The sequence below is a fragment of the Maniola hyperantus genome, chromosome 20, assembly GCF_902806685.2.
Source record: "Maniola hyperantus chromosome 20, iAphHyp1.2, whole genome shotgun sequence".
Taxonomy (NCBI): domain Eukaryota; kingdom Metazoa; phylum Arthropoda; class Insecta; order Lepidoptera; family Nymphalidae; genus Maniola; species Maniola hyperantus.
In genome coordinates, this window is record NC_048555.1 from 4,620,920 (window position 1) to 4,642,021 (window position 21,102).

General features: G+C 39.1%; 1 protein-coding gene across 11 annotated transcripts in view; it reads right to left on the minus strand.

Moving 5' to 3' along the window:
* Positions 1–156: 156 nt before the first annotated feature.
* Positions 157–21,102, minus strand: part of Pde8 (phosphodiesterase 8) — a 200,643-nt gene continuing 179,697 nt past the window's right edge. For 6 of the 11 annotated variants that reach the window (XM_069505277.1, XM_069505275.1, XM_069505281.1 and 3 more), the window contains 12 exons: positions 19,053–19,220; positions 17,677–17,879; positions 17,181–17,364; positions 14,762–14,938; positions 13,911–13,943; positions 10,373–10,465; positions 9,582–9,833; positions 8,854–9,070; positions 7,845–8,026; positions 6,518–6,651; positions 6,081–6,235; positions 157–5,959 (listed from right to left, as the gene is read on the minus strand). In XM_069505277.1, the coding sequence (XP_069361378.1) occupies positions 5,790–5,959; positions 6,081–6,235; positions 6,518–6,651; positions 7,845–8,026; positions 8,854–9,070; positions 9,582–9,833; positions 10,373–10,465; positions 13,911–13,943; positions 14,762–14,938; positions 17,181–17,364; positions 17,677–17,879; positions 19,053–19,220 (1,968 nt within the window). In that variant the 3' untranslated portion in view covers positions 157–5,789. Of the gene's footprint in view, positions 5,960–6,080; positions 6,236–6,517; positions 6,652–7,844; positions 8,027–8,853; positions 9,071–9,581; positions 9,834–10,372; positions 10,466–13,910; positions 13,944–14,761; positions 14,939–16,683; positions 16,736–17,180; positions 17,365–17,676; positions 17,880–19,052; positions 19,221–21,102 lie in introns of those variants that run through there. The other 5 variants (XM_069505278.1, XM_034979348.2, XM_069505280.1 and 2 more) reach the window with 2 other exon arrangements.

Genomic DNA, 21,102 nt, shown 5'->3' on the forward strand with positions numbered 1-21,102 from the left:
CGTGACACGTGTGCGTGAACTGCGCTAGAGTGAGTCAACCTACAGCCAGCGCCGCTAGTATGAAGCTTCCCCTCTGGTCTATATATCTACTCGTGTGATGAAAGGAAGGAGTTGGGTAAGTTATTCAAAATATAAATGTAAATGAAACTAAATAAATGTAAGTATTTATTTATTTACACAACACTTAACAAAATGTCAATTTGTCATTTATCATAACATGACACCACATTTTTGGATTCAATAAGAACGCTTAAGATTCTGGTTTTATTCTGATCTTGTACTTTGAATGGTAAACATTTGATAGAAATCATCTTTGAGTATTTCGAATAGTTAAAAAAATGGTTAAGTCAGATTAAGTAAAAGTACATAAATAGATAAGTATTATGAAAATTTCATCGCTTTTAAGAATTATAATTCTTAAAAATATCTACACACCTATTTATTAAAATGTATAATAAATAAATTAATAAGTCATCATTCATCAATGACGTCATAAAAGTTAAAATATAAAGCGACGAAATACAAGTTCCTTTATTTCTTGAAGGACCATAATATTTATTATTTATTAAAGATAACATTGATTAATTAGTTTAGTCAGGGTCGCATTTATGTATTTGACTATTTAGGCTCTAGAGTAGGTATAGGCCAACGCCACATACCTAATGTTAAACCCGCTGACAAACCCTTTTTTCTAGCCTAGCCTAATTACCAAATGTGGCCCTGGGTTTATTATTTAGCTTATAAAATTCACAACAACGCTAACTATAACTCCACATTCATGTATTATGGGGTCCAGCCCTCCTTATACAATTTCAAAACTTACATGTAAAACAAAACTTTTATAAGTTAAGGAAGTTTTTATTAATTAAATGGTGGGGCACACATTCAACGGGTGGTACAACGATCGCTAACAAAAAAAACATGACGTGCGTCGTGCAGTTGAATCACACGCGGTTGAAACATGAAGCTCGGTTGAAGGGAATTGTGAAACTTACGGAAAATTAAACTTCGATTTTTTAAATTGGTTTTACGACTCTGGGTTCTAGCCCTTTGAGCTTATTAAACTTCGAGAGAATGAGTCTCGGTGCGCGAGCCTGACTCGCACTTGGCCGGTTTTTAAGCATTATAAACAGTTTAGTAATTCAATAGGTAATCAAATGGGGGATAGAATCTTTACACATAAAAAGTAGCAGATGTCCGTGACTCCACCTGTTTAAAATTATAAATATTTTTTTTCATATCTCTATACAGCACAGAAGTCAAGCTTTATTCGGACGTTAACAAACAAACAGAACATTAATTCTGGTCCCTACGCCATTGAAAGTTACATCAAAATCGGTTCAATCGATTTTTGTTTTCGTAAATATCATGAAAGTGCCTACCTACACTGTTTAATTATAAGTCTTGCAAATTGCTATTGCGCTGAAACCATGTCTCATTAAGATCGAAGTGACGTCATTATGACGTCAGCCGAAATAAAAATATACCATCAGCTCGAAACTTCAGTCTAGTGCTGACGTCACTATAATGGCGGCCACGCGCATTAGCAATTTGCGGGACATATAGCTTATACCGACTTCTGTGCATATAGAAAGTTCTCAATGTAAGTACATACGCACATTCCAAACAACATTTATATCTATAAATAATAATAATTCTATTGTACCTAAACATTGGGTATACAGAATACACAAATACATTGTAACATATCTATGTCCATTCATTTAGACCGTTATGTATTGACATTGAGCACAAGAAAGCGTAATATAATAACCACAATAAAAATAGTAGGTATTTATTAGCTACACTATATTATATAAATAACTATGAATACCAGCGTCATAAAGACGAATAAATCTCTACTTTTTATATTAATGATAGGTATAATATAGTTAATATATAAATACGTTGAAACTTACTCGAATAAGTAGGTAAGTAGGTTCTTATAGTTATAAATAATTATACACATAATAACACGAAAATTTAAGCGATATTTCGATATCTAGTAAAGGGAAGATTCCGTAGAGCGCTTCCTAGCACGCTCCATACAAACCAATCCAATTAAACTCAATGTTTATAGAAGACTGTCAAAAAAATTTATTTAATTTTTTTAACCCTTGTAACTTTAAAACTACATATTTTTGCGAAAATCTGGCAAATCACAGATATTTGTTGCTAGAACAGGTCTGAAAAATTACATCGAGAATGATTGTTTAATATTCAAATGAGGTGCAAACTACGTTTGTATGGAAAGCGCTGTGGAGCGCGGCAGGGTTACTTACTTCTCTTAAACAATGACGTATAAACATTTATTTAAATTGTTGTAATGTATAAAGGTGAAAAACGTAGTTGTCCGAGAAAATAAAAACGAAACGGCACGGTAGGTAGGTATAGTGTAAAAGTTTGTTTTGTTAGAAAAAGTTGTTAAAACGCTCGAAAATTTGGTAATTTTGATATGAAGAGGCCGAAAGGTTCGGTGTATAGGTACTATAAAAGTTACAATACAAAAATAGGAATTTTCATCTCAAAGCTCAAGTGTATAATGTGGACCAATTTTATGTTTATATAGAGTTTTGATCTACTGCTTATATTATAATAATATTATTATCCAATAGATAGCTATCTAATGATGTAATCAGGAATAAATATTTCAAAGCCATATTTATTATACTAGCAGATGCCCGCGACTTCCTCCGCGTACTGGTTTCTCATGAGATCTGAAAATTTCCCGCTGCAAAAGGCCTCACTTACCTACATGCCAATTTTCATATCTCTCACTTCAAAAACATAGGATTTTCATATATAACCCTTCCACCCCCATTTTACTCCCTTAGGGGGGGAATTTAGTTAGATCCTTTCTTATCTGATACCTACCCCTAGAAATAGCCTACATTTCAAATTTCAAGTAAAAATAACAATTGTTAAAACTTTTCTATAAAAACATTGCCCCCCTAATTTACCACCCTTAAGGGGGGAATTTCCGAAATTGAACTATACAGATTTTTATTATTTAAAGCTAATAACCTAAATGTCGATTTTCAAATCTCTCACTCCAAAAACATAGGACTTTCAATTTTTGAATTTTTCAAAACCGTTTCTTAGCTGACACCTACGTCCAAGAAAGAACCTACCTTCCAAATTTCAAGTTTGTAGGCTTTATAGTTTCTGAGATTTCGTTATTAGTCAGTCAGTCAGTCAGTGAGTGAGTAGTATTTCTCTTTTATATATTTAGACTAAGCAATCAATAAATGTGCCAAGAAATTATAGAAATTTGCTATGGTGCTTCTTCGCAATAGATATTTTGATTATGTAGTTTGGTAAATCTGTTCGTGATATGCGGCAGGATTACAGGTTCTACATAAGGCTGACATCTATAGGGCGTATTTTGACTTGGCTCCGACTTAAAATACTGTTAAAACTAGACAGCGATAATCGTTGGCATAAAATCTGTCTCGTTTTAACTCAAACTTAAGTCTGAGCAAAGTCCGAGAACGCAATACGTTTTTCCGAGGAAGACTAACCATTATTTCACACTGTAGGTACCTTTAGGTACAACTAGCGGGATGATTCGCTAACTCAGTGCTCGGCACTGAATGATTGCCGCCTAGCTCATTTGACATTTATTTTAATCCATTGAGGGTTTCTATGATTTTTTATTCATATCACTCAATAAAGCAGCAATCACTGGCATCACATGGCAGTGTTAACACTGAGTTAGCGATGAGCAAATCACCCCGCTATTCAAAAATAATGTCATGGTGAGCGTGGTAACTGTGAGCAATGAAAATGGCCGAAAAATGGCGTGGCCGAAAGGTAACTAACTAGACGTGATAACTCTCTCTATAACAATTTTATTTCTTGTAAATACAAATTAGTCATTCCAAATAGATGATAGGCGCCGTCCTATTGTCATCGTTGTCCCGTGCGTCCAAACAAACTGTTCTACTGAATGTCCTATTGAAGATCGTGCGATCATGCGATGCGTTCATATTGTATTTCATCGCACGATGAAATCGCATCGCATCATCGCACGAGCGATGACAATAGGACGGCGCCTTATTATAATACGGCACTAAACATTATCACGTCATAATTTTGCCAATCACATAAATATAATATGGCACTGTATCACGGATTTTTTATATTACTACCTATTTACCTAAACAACAAATTAAATACCCGTCTAAATGGCAACTGTAATACACTTTATGTACATCTCATACACTGGATAACATTTAGTAAGACGACGATTATATCAATGAAAATTGATTCGATAAATACACTAATAAACATCGGATTCAATATACCTACTGCTACTAAGGATGTTCCAATTCGGAGTTAATTTATAAATTGCATAGAAATCATTAGAATTTAAGGGTATCTTCATGTGAAGGCCTTTGGGAAATTTTTTCGACTTTGCGGCGCTCGTACGCTCAAACTATTCAGTTTACAAAAAAAAAGACCACAACATGAAATATAGATCTCCATAGTAATTATGCAGTTAAATTGTTTTTGGGCGCCATTTTTCTAATATGGTGGCACAAGTGGCTGGCAAAATACGTCGATTTATGTAATCACCAATTTTCCAAACTCTCGGAAAACATTCGAGGTAGAATTACCAAACGATTGGACTAATTTTGTTAAAGCCTGTACCACAAGTTTTGCAGCAATTTCCTATATGACAACATGTCAGTAGGTAGCTGGTAGGTAGATGTAGACTCTTCCATATTGTGTACGAACTTACAGATTCTGAACAAAAAAAATCACCCTCAAATTGGAGCATACTTACAGTACCTAACAATACCGTTGAATAGCCACACTAACACGGATATAATAGGTATAAAATAAGCGTATTATCGGATACATCCGTTGGGGCTTTACGCCGGTGATCCATTTCAGACTTTTATAAACGTCCAAATGCATTTTAGGAAGCAAATTCTTCCCGAGCGTCAAGTCCAATTTATTTTCTAAGTGAATGGAAATGGTCATTTGTGGCATCCATTAATTTTGGCCACTTGTTAAATTAACTTTAGCACCTTTTAATTTAGAGCTGAGAAGGTCAGACAAAATTCATACCCTTATGCGTTAGAAAATCCGCTTTAAAAAGGGGAATTTAAAATAACCGTTGAATTGAATCAAGTTTAAGTTTCTACTCTGTGTTAAAGAAACTACTTTAACACTTTAATTATATTGAATTAATATTTAAAAAAACGTTATATATTTTTGACCTAAAACCATCTCTTTCTATCTTCATTCTTATCATTTTCTTACTCAATACTGTTAGTATTTTTACGAACTCTTATTCCTTTATCTAATTCTCGCACACGGCGTAAACAAATAGACGCTATATGATCATTCATTCAATTCATATTTTATTGTTCGTAAATTCTGGCTTTTTATTGGGATAATCTGTATTTGAGTACTTGGTCGTTTTGTTGAGGTTTCATTAACAATAGCCTCCACTCCAGATTCTTCCTCTTCATCAAACGCCAGATTTGTTTAAAGCGTTGCTAAAAGCAATGATACCTAACTTCAAGCAAAGTCAAGTCTATCAGTTGCACGATGAAAACTTCCTCCATTGACATCGACAATAATACTTTGTCTAGCAGTAAAAGTTCAAGATTTTTATGCACCAGCTTAGCAATTATCTATGCATGATCATCTCCTGTAAAGATATCTGTAATAAAGCAGTCTGCATGTATCAAAGATGTCTGTCCCAGCATCGTTCTTTCAGCAAAAGCAGGATTAACTTTTGGTTTCTTCTTCTTTGGGTTTCACCAAATGCTGGTTTATTCTTCAGCGGTGGGTTCTGATGTCGTAGTCGGTGGTGTCTGTATGGCGGTTTGTCGTTGAGCGCGTTTCACGTCAGCTATGGTAGTCACTCCAGCTTCGTCCAGCTCACGCCAGCGTTGGTAGTTGCTTCGGGCGTGCGTCACCAGTTCCGGGATGTCGATAAATGCTACAAAAATTTACAAAAATGTTGGTATAAGCACGTAGGTAACATAATATGCTTACGCAGAAACAATACAACAAACTGTTATTGAAAAACTATTAAGTAAGTAAATCGGGATAATTCTCACCGGCCCAAGCCTCCATCATGTCGATGATAATGTAGTCAATGAAACCGATTTGAGAGCGCGGAATTGAGCAAGTAGCGCGGTCGAACATTGGCATCACCACGGGCAAATCCTTGGCCTTTTCCTCATCCGTTTGCAAGAAGTATTCCTCTGCGATCCTGAAAATAACCAAATTCTCATTTCAATTGTGTGTTTTTACAAATTTGATATTCCCCCAATATATGTGTTTTGGCCTTGGACGAAGTGGTTAAATACATCCAAGGTTTTGGCTCAAAGTATCTTCAAAGATTCTCACGGATTTCAAACTCATCTCTGTACTGATATCTTTGGCACTGAACTTCATACGTTTTTCAATGAACTAGAGGATATTTCTAAACTAGGAAACCTGGCGTAGGTATATAGACAAATTCATGAAAATATGATTCGAAGTAGCTACTAACCTTCTTGCCCATTCAAAGGCGAACTTTTGTGGTCTGGAAGCATTAGAAACATCCGCGCATTTGATCATCATCCTCTTCACTAGGGACACGTTTTCTGGTGATGTCAAAGCTGTTGTGTCCAATGACAAGGGTTCCTGTGGGTGCAAAAGATTTCAATTTAATTATGGAACAAATTAAAAGTAAATTACTTACTGTTGCGTTATTACTTCACTATTCTACTTATGATAATGTTATCTACCTACATAATTTAACCTTTATATTTAAAAATAATGTGATACTTGGTTTAGTTAAAAAGTTTTCCGTTGAATTATTATATTATGTGGTGAAATAAAATAAGACTACCTATGTACCTAAAAGTGGAGGGCGGACGCCGTTTGACGTTGACGAACTTGGTGAGGTACCTATCCGAAGTGCTTGGTCAATTTGCAGTGGAATATAAATTACTCGCATCACACTGCATGTCGTCCTCTTTACTACCGTTGGACTTGGCGTAGAAGATGTTGACAAACTTGGTGAGGTACCTATCCGAAGTGCTTGGTCAATTTGCAGTGGAATATAAATTACTCGCATCACACTGCATGTCGTCCTCTTTACTACCGTTGGACTTGGCGTAGAAGATGTTGACAAACTTGGCGAGGTGTTAGAAGTGCTTGGTAATTTTGCAGTGGAATAAATAACTCACATCGCACTGCACGTCGTCCTCCTAACTACTGTTGGACTTGGCATAGAAGACGTTGACGAACTTAACAAGGTGTTAGAAGTGCTTGGTAATTTCGCAGTGGAATAGAACTTTAGTATTGAAATAACTCACATCGCACTGCATGCCGTCTTCTTTACTGCCGCTGGACTTGGCGTAGAAGACGTTGACGAACTTGGCGAGGTGTTCGAAGTGCTTGTTCACGTCGCAGTGGAATAGAACTGTAGTATTGAAATAACTCACATCGCACTGCATGCCGTCTTCCTTACTGCCACTGGACTTGGCGTAGAAGACGTTGACGAACTTGGCGAGGTGTTCGAAGTGCTTGTTCACGTCGCAGTGGAATAGAACTGTAGTATTGAATTAACTCACATCGCACTGCATGCCGTCTTCCTTACTGCCACTGGACTTGGCGTAGAAGACGTTGACGAACTTGGCGAGGTGTTCGAAGTGCTTGTTCACGTCGCAGTGGAATAGAACTGTAGTATTGAATTAACTCACATCGCACTGCATGCCGTATTCCTTACTGCCACTGGACTTGGCGTAGAAGACGTTGACGAACTTGGCGAGGTGTTCGAAATGCTTGTTCACGTCGCAGTGGAATAGAACTGTAGTATTGAATTAACTCACATCGCACTGCATGCCGTCTTCCTTACTGCCACTGGACTTGGCGTAGAAGACGTTGACGAACTTGGCGAGGTGTTCGAAGTGCTTGGTCATCTCGGTGGCGAGGATCATGTCGATCACGTTGTGCCGCACCGACTTGTACGTGTCGCGGTCGAGATTCTTGAATATGTTCACGCGATCGTCGTCTAGAGATAATGTCGAATGTAGATTAGTGTCTTTACAAAGCTCGGACGAAGATAAAATAAATCCGATTTGATTTTCAGGTTATATGATCTAGTTTGCAACTTTTTCCTAAATTAAATGTACATGATATGATACCTCCTTAGATACCTAATGCCCATGGGCTTTGTAAGAACATTGTCGAACCTATGGATTCGTCTCTTAACTAGACTATGTAAACAAGGTTGGATAGGGTTACAGATAGCTGATGTCTGATGAAGAGTTTATACAAGAACCCGTGAGCCGCACAGTGCACGGTCATTTATAAACAGCAATGGTTTCATTTTGGCCATATTATAACTCAATACATTTTAAAGCTTTTAGTAGGTAACTGCAGTTTGAGTAATCTGCAGAATGGGTTTGGGGTTGGTATGAATTACAAAATCGGTTTTTTAAGGTATTTGATAAACATTGTTACCACACGAGTAGATATACATATTATCTGCTCATGCTGTATTGGTAGGACCTTTTTCTCATTCGTTCTCAGCCATCAGTCATCACCGTCAAGTTTGGTGTACAAATAGGATAAGTGGTACGGTATATACCTGGCGGGAAATATTGCCCATCGAACTTTAGAAAGAGATAACGGCTTCGTAGAGGGTTGTCTCTGTCGTTGAGACCGATGAAACATCGCATAGGTATGAGTGACAGAGATAACGTTTTACAAAGTAGAAATCTCTTTTTAAAGTTCGATGGGCAATATTTCCTGCCGGGGACTGTAGAAATATTATGAGCAAGTCACTTTCAAGTATAATTATAAGTTATAACCTATGAACGTGTTGTGTGTACTTACTGAGAGTGAGTTTGAAGGACAGAGCAGCGTGGTGCGACTCCAGTACGCTGATGTCGTTGTACAATATCGCTAGAGAGTGCCGCGAGTTGCAGAGGAAGGCGGACGAGGTGCCGGGGTGGTCGATGTCGTGAGCCGCTGCCGATATCAAAGCTGCTGCGGCTTCTAACGGCTCTAGTATCATTTTGAGCCTATCCTTTTCTAGGAAGAATGCTACGGCCTGAAAGATGGTATAAGACTTTGAAAAAATTAACTTCAACTCAATGTTGTTAAAGGAACTGGCCAAAGTTAGCCATAGATTTTTTTTTGACTAGATTTCGTCCACGTGGATTTAATTTTTTTCTAAATCCCAGGGACTTCAGAGTCTTTGATTTTCATAAGTAGGTTCATAGGTCTCTTGTAGGGACTGCCACACGCAACGGTCTTGCGCCGTTTGAAACCAGCGGCTTCCTGTGACCCGTCTGTCCACCTCGTGTCTGATAGTACGCGACAGGTTGAAATGGAAATTGGAAAGGGAACGCCCCGTACACCCGCACAGCCCCACGCTAACACGGTGCGGGCGAGCACGGGTGACCTGCGGGTGTGCGGGGCGTCCCTCGCCTCATACTTCATACTACTGGACTATACTCTTCCAAACGCTGCGCTTTCCGGTGCGGGAAAACAACAACGATAACCTTAAATTGTGAAAACCTGGCCAGTGTAAAAATGTAGATGACAGCAACGCAACTCACCTGAAGAACGTCAGCAGCATGCGTAGAATTATGGTACGTATTGACTGCATGGTAATTCGTTTCTATAACCGTCAGCCAGTGTAGCAGCGTCCTCTCATCGCACTCCAATGTGGAGCATACGTCGAACCTTCCTCCCATGAGCGTGAGGCCCAAATGAGTTAGCGGCCTGCCGCGAGTCAAATCTTCTAGCCGGAAGATCTCGAAGTCCCAGCTTAGGGCCGTGTCTAAAAGTTCGCGGAGTTGACCTGTGGTCTGCAAATACACAACAATTTTTTAATAAGACGTACTTACCTTCCTATAAAAATTTCTTACCTAAATATAATTTAGATTTTGGAAAGTTTTCATGATTCGCAAAAAGTTTATACCACGTATATACCTACTTTTTAAATTTCCTTAAAGGAAATTAAATCGACAGATGCTTTAAAAAGTATCATGACCTTTTTAAGTTTGTCGAGGTAAGTAGGTAGGTATAGCTACTATATCAAAGTTTAAGTTGTTAAAAAAGTTCTCAAACTGTTTAAATTTTTCTTAAGTAGGTACCTACCTAGATACAGATATATTTTGTCCTCATTTTAAAAAGGTAACTAAAGTGCAGAATAATTCATGTTTTACATTCATGAAATAGAACAACAAAAGTTAAACACATTGCTGCTTTCACAAGCATGTAGAAACAATCGTTTGTGCTAGCATGCTTAGTTGAATATGTCGAGTTCGTGCAAGTGTGCACAACAGTGTTTTGGTTTATATCGAAAATATTTAGGTAATCTGTGCTTAACATTTCTTCCGCTTACCTTGTGTTTCATATTGGTTCTATTGGCTTGAGCCCTGACAACTGTGGAGTCATTACTGCTCCTTCTTGATGACAGCACATTGGGAGCTCCTTGCTGGTGGAAAATGTAATAAAATTGAATTTATAATGCAGTATGAAGTTAATTGAAAACTGTTTTTTCTTAAAAACAATGTGTTGACCGGTTATAAATAACATTAAATATATGCTCAGGTATAAATATCTAACTAAAACTACATACATTAGGTACTAGATAAACCAAATAAATAAAATATGGAACGTATAATATGAATACAGTACTAATAATTAATAGGTAGGTACATTTATAATATGTAGGTCGATAAATAATAACTCTACATTTCTAAGAAAATAAAACGCTATATAAAATGTTCACTACATAACATTGGTTATTACTCAGGTTAAGCGTTAGTGTAAAAGACTATAAGAAAGTGTCAAGTTGCAACTTAATCTAAGGTAAGTAAATTAGAGATGAGCGGTAGAAGTCATTTTGATTAAATAAGAATTTAAAATTTTGATTCATGAAGAAGGATTGTTACCACAATTTCATTTAGATGTAAATCGAACCGTGTAAATCCAGCTTTAGGCACTTGACGCCGCCGATGATCAGCAACTTATGTTAACAAACCTACCTATCTATCTATATTCTACCTATCTATCTACCTATCTATATTTTATAAGAGGTACTATTAGGCGGCATTTAGAATCTAATCTCCTCTATAATATAAAAATGAATCACTAAATGTGTTGCTCATCGCAAATCTCGAGAACCGCCGAACCGATTTCGCTATTAATCCTTGAAGTACGAGGATGGTTCTTACGGAGAGAAAAATTAAAAAAATTTGAATCGACTGCCTGGCGGAACGAAGTTCGCAAGGGCAGCTAGTCTAAAGGTCTGTACGCACCTAAGCTGCGCTGCGCGTCACTGCACGTCGCGGCACAGAGCGTCAAAATATTATTTCTATCACTTTGTATGGCGCATATCGCACTAGAGCGGCGCTGCACAGCGCTTCACCGCGCGTTGCCGCGCGTCGCGGCTGGGAGAATATTGTGAAGCGCAGCGAAGCGACGCGCGGTGCAGCGACGCTAGTGCGACATACCCAGCGGCGTGTCGCGTCGCTTCAGAATGCGTACGGCGCTCGGATAAGATACACGCGCATCGAGTTAAGTATTTAATGTATAGGCGTGATAGACCTCAAAATAAATAACGTAGTTTTAATTTTTGGCACATGACGGGCTCTTAAAAGTATATCCTCAAAATTCCCAACCCCTAGGATGTCGGCTTCCACCCTTTCCCTCTTCAATGTTGCTCATCTTGCGACGTTGTTGTTCGTACGCGATCGGGCATAGAAGTGACGCGCAAGTGACGCGAGCTGCCGCGTACTGCAGTTGTAGTGCGGTAGGTACCGTGAGCGGCCTGAAGTGACGCTTTCTGCAGCCGGACTGAAGCGACGCGCAGCGCAGCTCAGGTGCGTACAGATCTTATAGTATTTAGTAGGTAGGTAACTTGTCTTACGGTTTTGCTAAAATACAAAAAGTAATATTACTCGGCTCGACCTACTTCAAATACCTAACGAGACGGTGTAACGAGACGACGACAGTAATCGGTATAGGTACCTATTAAGTATACCTAATCAAACTTAGATTGGATTCGTATAAAAGGCTATTCAACTCTGCTAAAAGTTGACTCAGATTTAAATTAACCCTTTAATTTAAATAAAGTCCGAGATTTTAACTCGAAAATTTAAACAGAGATCTATGGATAGCAGGAGTTACGAGTTTGGTGGCGTACTTTGTTCATTATACCGTGAAGGGAATTTAATTTTAGTCCAAGAGCTAGTGAACGAATGGTATAGGATAGGAACTTTTATGCACCAACTCCATTACATTTTATATTTAAAAGGCGAAACTAAAATGTGGTCTAAATTGTTCCGAAAAATTAATCCCGATAAAATAATTGAACGAAATATTTAAAACTAGCTCCGTCTAGTAGTTTGATAGATCAGTCAGTCACCTTTTCCTTTTATATATTAAAAAATAAGATTCAGCTCTTGGAGTATTCAATGAAGCCCCAAACATGCAGCCAGCCAGATACGCCATGGAACGATTGATATTTCACACGATCGAGAATTTCGTGCGTCTAGAATCTTGATAACGGAATGCAGACTGTAGGTATGCCATTGCTCATGATAACGACACTTTACGGTGACTCGACGAGAAATTGTTGCGATGAGAGCACGGCGATGCCATCGAACTTTATTTGGTAAAGTAAGCTCGACATTACCTTATAACAAAATCGCAGCTCTTGGAGTATTTAATATAGCCCCAAAAATGCAGCCAAGCAGAAACTCTCCAAGGAATGTATGGCATTTCACACGATCGAGAATTTCGTGCGTCTAGATAACGAAGTGCGGTGCAAACTGCATGCCAATATTCTGCTCGAAAAAAGACACTTCATATGGTTGACACTCTGTACTAACGACTTTCGGTGTTAGTACAGAGTCGCATATTAAAATTCTTTGGGCACGTCTCCCGGCGTGAGAGTGACTCCATCGAGCCTCTTGTCGTGCAGGGCAAGGTAGAGGGCACTAGAGGGCGAGGAAGGTCACCCATGCGATGGACCGGCCAACTTAAGTCTGCTATGGGCGGTCCTTTGCACGAGTATACCAGGCTGTCGGCCAGCAGGGAGAAGTGGCGAATGCTCGTGAGGCGTATAACATCTGCCCTCAAAGACGTTGCTTCGTGATGACCACGACCACTCTGCCAAGAGTGCTACTACGAAGAAGAAGAAGAACATGGTTGGACGCCAGTTGCTACGCTCGAGTCTTCAACAGATGAGTGTTAGCAGCTTAGACTTTAAGAAGACGAACGGAAGTATTTCATAGCAACCGAAGCCAAGCATTGGCATGTTTGGGCGATTGCAACGAATGTGCACCCAGGCTCTGGTGATTCGACGAGGAAACTTCGAGACGAGTCGCGACTGCTTCACTACCATCTCGATTCTTTATTCGACTAAAGTTGTATGAAAATAGTAGGTACGTTAGTACATAATAATTCTATGTGAAAATAATAAAACCGTGGCACGCGCTCGTTTGTGGAAACAATCCTTTCGATTTATATCATATATTAAAAGATCCTTTCAATATTAATAAATTATTTCAATACCTACAGAATAATATTTTTGTTTGGTCACAATCAAAAATTGTTTACTGATTCTTTTAAAATTTTTGATCGTTTACTTTTTACTTGCTCGTTATAATTAGAGTAAATTTTGGCCGAAGAGACGTTTTTAGTAAAATATTTTTCATCTGATTTGATCGTACAGAAACCAAGCTATTGCCAATATTATATTATCATCTTTAAACTAGGTAAAAGTACCTAAGAATCAAAATGAATCCTTTTTGTATTAGCAAACTTAAGCTTGCAGCGCGAATCTTCGTCTGAAGGTGTGACCAAACAAGGCAGTCAGAGAGAAAGAACTAAAGGGACGTTCACAGTAGACGTTTTAATTTCAAACCTCCTACCATATAAATAAGGTTTGCGTTCACTTGCTCCCGCTTTCCCAGGTTGAAGAGGATCATGAACAAATAAATAACAATTTACTGTTAGTGCTGTATATCGCTACAGTAGGTTTATGTCTATAAATAAATGATACTGACACCTGGCAACCCCTGCAATAAGTATAATAGTATGTGTATTACCTAGTAGGTATTTTCAAAACTAGGTACCTAATTATTAGGTATTAGGAAGTTACTTAATTATTATTAAGCTTTGCGCTTTCCACCATAGACTCATTAGTTGAAGTCAACCGAGTTAACCTTATGGGCATGAAGTTTGGATAAGTGCCAGCGTAGATAATAGACATAAGTAGGACTAGGACATATTATAAGATGCCAGGTGCAGCCACGGAGCAGCATTTAAATTACCACTGTATGCTTTGTAGGTATAGTTTCATAAGTTGTTTATTATTATGTATGAAATTTTCCACCACGGACTGTCATTGACTCGTTTGCTCACTTCGGCAAAACTTGCTTTCGTTATGAATTAGCTCAACACGGGGCTAGCTAGTTAGAGTTTTTATATGGTGAGGTGTCAATTTTGAAGGCGCAAAATAAGCCGGATTTCGAGGAATCAGGGTTCCAGAATCAGAGAGTGTCAAATTGCAAAAAATCTGTTAATCATTTGCGCGCCCTAGGGGTAAACTTCGATGCAAATCCACAACAAGCGTACCTATCGCGCGATTTGGCGCAGCCAAGCGCCTGGCAGTCTGAATGAATCGCAAAAATCTTGCTATGCGAATCAAGTTGCGAATTTTTGCGAGGCAGTGTATGACAATGCGGCGTTTACTATAAGTTTCTGCTTTAAAGTTACTTACCGACAGCAAAGCTCCTATAAGGTCAGTAGCGATGGGATCCTCAGCTCTCATCCTAGGGTCTTCTCGCATTTGAGGCGAGTAGAGCTCTGAAGTGCGTAACATATCGACAGCTCGTTCTATACATGCCACCGTTGATGGGGGTGCACCCTCTGTCGCCGTTGAGAGGAGGGATATCACCTGGGACAGAAATAATTAACTTGTTATTGGGTTAAGAGATAATCCAATCAGGTACCTATGAAAAGATACGTAGAAAAACCTTAGTACGCGGTAGAAAATAATACACATCGACCTTTAGAAAGATTTTGATTAGATTTTGTAGAGCATTGTCTCTGTCGTTGAGACCGACAAATCGTCACATAGGTATGAGTCTCTACAAAGCCGAAATCTCATTCTAAAGGTAGGCTGGTCAAGACCATGGAATTTAGAAATTTACAGATGACAATAGCTGGCGCTACACCGGGCGATCGATCCACCGCGCTCCTCGCTCTCTTGCCGCGACGGATCTGCGGCTGACTTGATCTGGTTTGGATTGGCTGGAGCTATTTAGCGCTGCAGAATCGCAAGTTCCTAAAGCTGGATTGGAGGAGTACGATTCACGTTCCACGCTCCACGATCCTGAATCGTAGATTGCGGATCGCCGATTCAAAATGGATCGTCCGGTCACGCCATACGTATGGCGGCTGGCGTATTAAAATATTTTTGATTTATACCTATCCACCTGGAACTTCCACGTCATTATTTCTGAGAAACACGAATGAACATTTTCAAACTTAAAAACGCTGTAACATAAGGACCGAAAGACACGTGACCTTATACAATTCTATTTTTATTAGAGGTAGGGAGAGGCATATATGTGAATGTTGAAAACGATAAATTCTGCGAGTGAACCTCCACAGATACGAGTATAATGTGGACCGGCTACATTGTAATAGGTATTTCGACCCTAATTCTGGATCTTTTGTATTCGCCCCATCCCTTAATCCTCTCCCTGAATTGTTTCACATACCCTCTCAAATACTCTTTGTATTTCTCAGGCACAATGATTCCCCAAATATGGATAGATCAGTCTTAGAAAATCCATTGCTTCCTTCAGTAAATGCTCGACAATGCATGTAAGTAAAGCTACGTCTCCACCAAAGAAGCTGCCAAGAAAGGTGATAAAAATTGGCAATTTTTCTTCGGTGGAGAACCGCCTTGAGATAACGCAAGATCTGAGCTCGCGGTAACGTAACTACTTACCTATACAGGATGTAACTAGAACGCTAGCAAAAACGAAGCCCGGTGATAGTACCTACTGATGATTAGTACCTACTGATAAGATACCACAAAAAAACATGAAAAAAAACCATACAATATTTTGTAAAAGTTCACTGCATATTGCAAATAAAACATCTGACTCTAGAGGTCAACGAACGTTGCGTAAGTAGGCCACTCGGAGTCAATGCCGTGTCGTAGGTGGAGCATTGACCCCAGTTTTGCACGCTATACCTACCTACATTGCGAGTTTGAAAAATACTAAATCACTAAAACTACAAAATGAGGCAAATGGCTATTGGTATTGGATTGTGTTTAGGTAGTTTAACAATAACGCTAAGTTTTTGCTAGCGCTCTGGTAACAGCCTGTATAGTGTGCAAAAAAATGCTCAGTAGATATTATTATGTGCCTACAAAATTAAAAGTGGTTGCTCACTGTACACACGCGTGCACGTGGGGAGGTGAGCAGTGAGGCGGAAAATCGCTTTCTCTGTAGGTTATTGTGCACACACCGTATCTAACATAACTAAGTAATAGAAGCTTATAAAGGTAGCTTATCTAACGCATCCTACGTAGACCGTCCGAGCACACGTTCAGTAAACCGCGCGCCATTTTACTGTCTACCACAGAACCTACTGAGTTAATTGGCTTGCATACGAACAATTTACCTTAGTAATAGGTGATTCTAATGGTAGTCCCTGTACCTTAACTAAGATCGTCTTACGCGTTTAAGTCCCGTTAGTTCCATAGAACTTGACGTCATCGGACAAAATGAGACAATTTCATCCTAATTTATTCCATAGAACTACATAGCATTTCACCTGGAACTTTTTTTTCTTTGACGTTATAACAAACTTCAGGATCAATTTTAGGGTTCTGTACCCGAAGAGTGGCAACGGGACCCTAAAAATGATCCTGATGACATTCCGTCACGAAAAAAGAAAAATTTGTTTACTTTGTTCTATAGAACAATTAAAGGAAGAAAAATCTCAATTGTTCTATGAAACAAATTAGAATAAAACTGTCTCATTTTGTCCGATGACGACAAGAACAAAGGGACTTACCCTTCTTACGCAATCCATCCGAGCATACGAGAACGTCCAGCGAGCCCTATAGATTGTACTGTCCACTGAGTTATTTGACTTGCATACGAACAAAAATTTACCTTAGTAATAGGTGCTTCTAATGGTAGTCCCTGTAGCTTAGCCAATGACGTTCTCCGCAGTCCGTCCGATGCAACCGAGCGTACGTCGAGCGAGCCGCGTCGTATCGAGTGCAGCGAGCCTCGCGCTCGATCACTGTCCATTGCGTTACTTGGCTCGCATACAAAAACTACGTGTGACGTGCTCCTTTAAAAAGAAGAGATTTTTTAAAAAATCGAGAAATTTATGAGAGCTAAGAGATGATTCTCCTAAAAATAGGTGTCTCCTAGGTGCTGTGCTAATCAAAAAAAAATTCCACATATGGATTGAAAATGTCGATGCTAAAAATTTAAGGTTGCCGTGCATGCCTCCTTAAAACCTAATAAGGCAAGTAATATCCGCGATTCATTTGTTCGCTGCTAACCAGAGCGCTTCCCCGCTTTGATCCACGCCTCGTGGACCATCTTCTGGCATCGAATAAAATATATTGGGTAGTTACAGTTACAACTAACAACTTGCCTGCCTAAAGCTATTGAAGAACCACGGCAAGGCAACAATACTGAGTCGGGAGCGGCTCTTCGTCGCAGCATAACCGGCGCTTCCCAATCCCGAACCCCACTCGCTGCTAACCGGAGCGCTTCCCCGCTTAACTGATCAGTCAGCGGTCGTGGACCATCTTCTGGCCTCCATCCCACTACCCGGCACCACGATTTGTTTGTAAGCTATAGGAGACACAAGTCGTAATTAGAAAATTAAAAAGACGGCAGCCCTGCCAAAAACATAAATTTTTCACATTTCAAAAAGGAAGGAAAACCGTCGTACTTATTGTTTTTTTTTTCAAATAAATTCTTTCTACGCATGGGGATTCTAACATACCCCATAATCCAAATCTGTTCTGGTATTTAGAAGTTCTGGTGGAATAAAGAAACTCACATAAGAACATGAAGTGTGAAAACAATACACTCCTTTTTTTGGGCAGTCGTGTAAAAATATATATATATTTTTAAAAATATCGTAATTGAGTTGACAGATATTGTGGCATATAAATTTTCCGAATCACTCTGTAATTACAGGGTGATTCAGTTAATTAAACGATCCTCCATTCTATCATGATCCACCAGATGCAACAAGGGTCATCGATAACTCACAAGTCCGCATGAAGTGTTTTACTTCCACTTTTCATTTAGGTCAGTACATTTTCCTCGGGAAATTCATACTTCCTGACGTGGAGAAATAATAACTTGAGTGAATGATAATAATGATTTTACTTCAAACTTTTACAATAACATCGCTTTTCCATTAGACTACCTGCCACCCTACCAGACACCAGTAGTATATCCGTATAAGTGGTTTGGTTTGGCTAAGGGATGATAGTGTAATACTTGAGACATCGGCCTGTTGGCGTGGTCCGGGGTTCAATTTCGGGAACGCACCATTACTTTTCGGAGCTATATAGATGCATTTTAAAAAGCAACAAAGTAAATGCTTATCACTTGCTTTGACGGTGAATGAAAATATATTACGAAAACCTGCATGTTTGAGAGTTCTTCATAATGTTCTCAAAGGTGTGTGAAGTCTGCTAATTAGCACTTGGCCAACGTTGATTGCGGCCAAAACCAAAATCATTCAATCATTCTCAAAAGAGACCGGTGATTTGTAGTGGGCTAGTAATAGGTTGACGATGATGATGATGATGAATAAATTACAAATAGGACAAGTATTACAATAGAACACTACAAACTTTAAACTAACAAGTATATCCGAGATTATTGCCAAAACATTCTCATCCGGTTCTTAGTAGTGAGCTAGCAATAGGTTGATGATGATGATGATGATGATGATTGATGAATAAGTTACAAGTAGATACAATAGAACACTACAAACTTGAAACTAACAAGTATCCGCTGCTGGTCGTCAGTGACAGCAACTAAGTCTCTGCAGCGGTCGGCGGCGGCGGAGAGCGCCGCTACAGCACCGATTTGCGCCCGCGCGGATGCAGCAGCGGCGCGGGCTTGCAGTATCTCTGCACACCACGCTGTCGCTCCTAATGTTTCTACCATTACCTGCAATCACAAAAGGATTAACAACTAGAGTTCAATGCCCTGAGTAAACCTAACAAAGCATGATACAGGACTAGATGATGCCCGCGACTTCATCCGCGTGGATTAAGGTTGTTAAATATACCGTGGGAATTCTTTAACTTTCCGGGATAAAAAGTAGCCTATGTCCTTTCCCGGGATCTAAGCTAACTTTGTACCAAATTTCATCAAAATCGGTTAAACTGCTGGGCCGTGAAAAGCTAGCAGACAGACAGACACGCTTTCGCATGTATAACATTAGTATAGAAGTATAGATGTAAACAGAACGCAAAAACGAAGCGCTAAAAGCAGCATTGAGCATTATTACGTGAGCGTACTCGGAACTTAATATTAGTAGAGCTTATGCTTGCGACTTCATCCGCGTAGACTACAAAAAATTCAACCCCCTATTTCACCCCCTTAGGGGTTGAATTTCCAAAAATCCTTTCTTAGCGGACGCCTATGTCATAATAACTATCTGCATGCCGAATTTCAGTCCGATCCGTCCAGTAGTTTGAGCTGTACGTTGATAGATCAGTCAGTCAGTCACCTTTTCCTTTTATATATTTAGATGAGACATTTTGACAGCAATACAACAACCATTTTAATCCCCGATACGCTCGGCGTTGCCGATGGGGTGTTTCGAATCGGCACAAAAGACATCTGTCACAACTTGTATGGCACGCCATATCCAGTGAACAGTGTACTGTGTTCATAGTATTATTTGATATGTATGATCTACGTAACAAAGTAAAAACCAGGTAAAAATTTATTAAAACGTGCCATCATGGCTTGACTGCCTTTGTACGAAGATATCGGTGTTATCAAATTACGGTGTTACTAAATGATAGAATAACGCTAAACGCTCATATTACGTTAGCTAAACTCAAATTAACTTAAAAGTTACAGGACTATCTAACTTTGCAAGTTAGTTTTAACTGTGCGTAAATCTGCCAAAAGTGTATGTTAAAAAATCAAACGACGTTTTCCTGTGAGTTTCCCCTCCATACTAATGTCCAGATATAAAGAGGGTTAAAGTCGATTTAAAAAGTTACACTAGAGTTTCAGAACGAAACCTCGATGATTTTTCATGACATGGTGGAATAAAAATTACGCAGGATAGGTATAGGGAAAAATTGTAGGCAAAGTAATTCTACAGTAATGTCTAGACAGCACGTTTGTAAGGCTAATGGACTGATATTGAGGCGTCTCTCAGTGCTCATAAGCTCCTTAAATATTAAGTGACTGCTTTTGACGCGAATCTTAAATATATAATAGGAAAAGGTGATTGACTGACTGACTGACTGACTGACTGACTGATCTATCAACGCACAGCTCAAAATACTAGACAGATCGGGCTGAAATTTGGCATGCAGATAGCTATTATGACGTAGGGATCCGCTAAGAAAGGATTTTTGAAAATTCAACCCCTAAGGGTTTGAAATTTGTGTAGTCCACGCGGGCGAAGTCGCGAGCATAAGCTAGTACAACATAAGACTCTATGTTCAAGATGCTTTCAGTATTCAGGCGTTAGAAATTAATCGTAAAGAAATACTTATAGCAATAGATTTAGAAGCATTTCCATAACTCGAAGAATTGAACAGATTGACAGAACAGACAGAAGATTGACAGAACGAATTACAAGCAAATTACATCAACCCCCGACTCGAATATTATAACGTAAGACTATGTTTAAGATGCTTTGCAGTATTAAGGTTCAGTATTCAGGTTGGAAATTAATCGCAGAGTAAAGACACCCTGATCACACGAGTAGATATATTGCCTGATTACCCTGAAGTTACTCTGATTGGGGATAGCGCGGGTGACGTGCGGGTGTGCGGAGAGTCCCCCGCCTCACACCCCGATT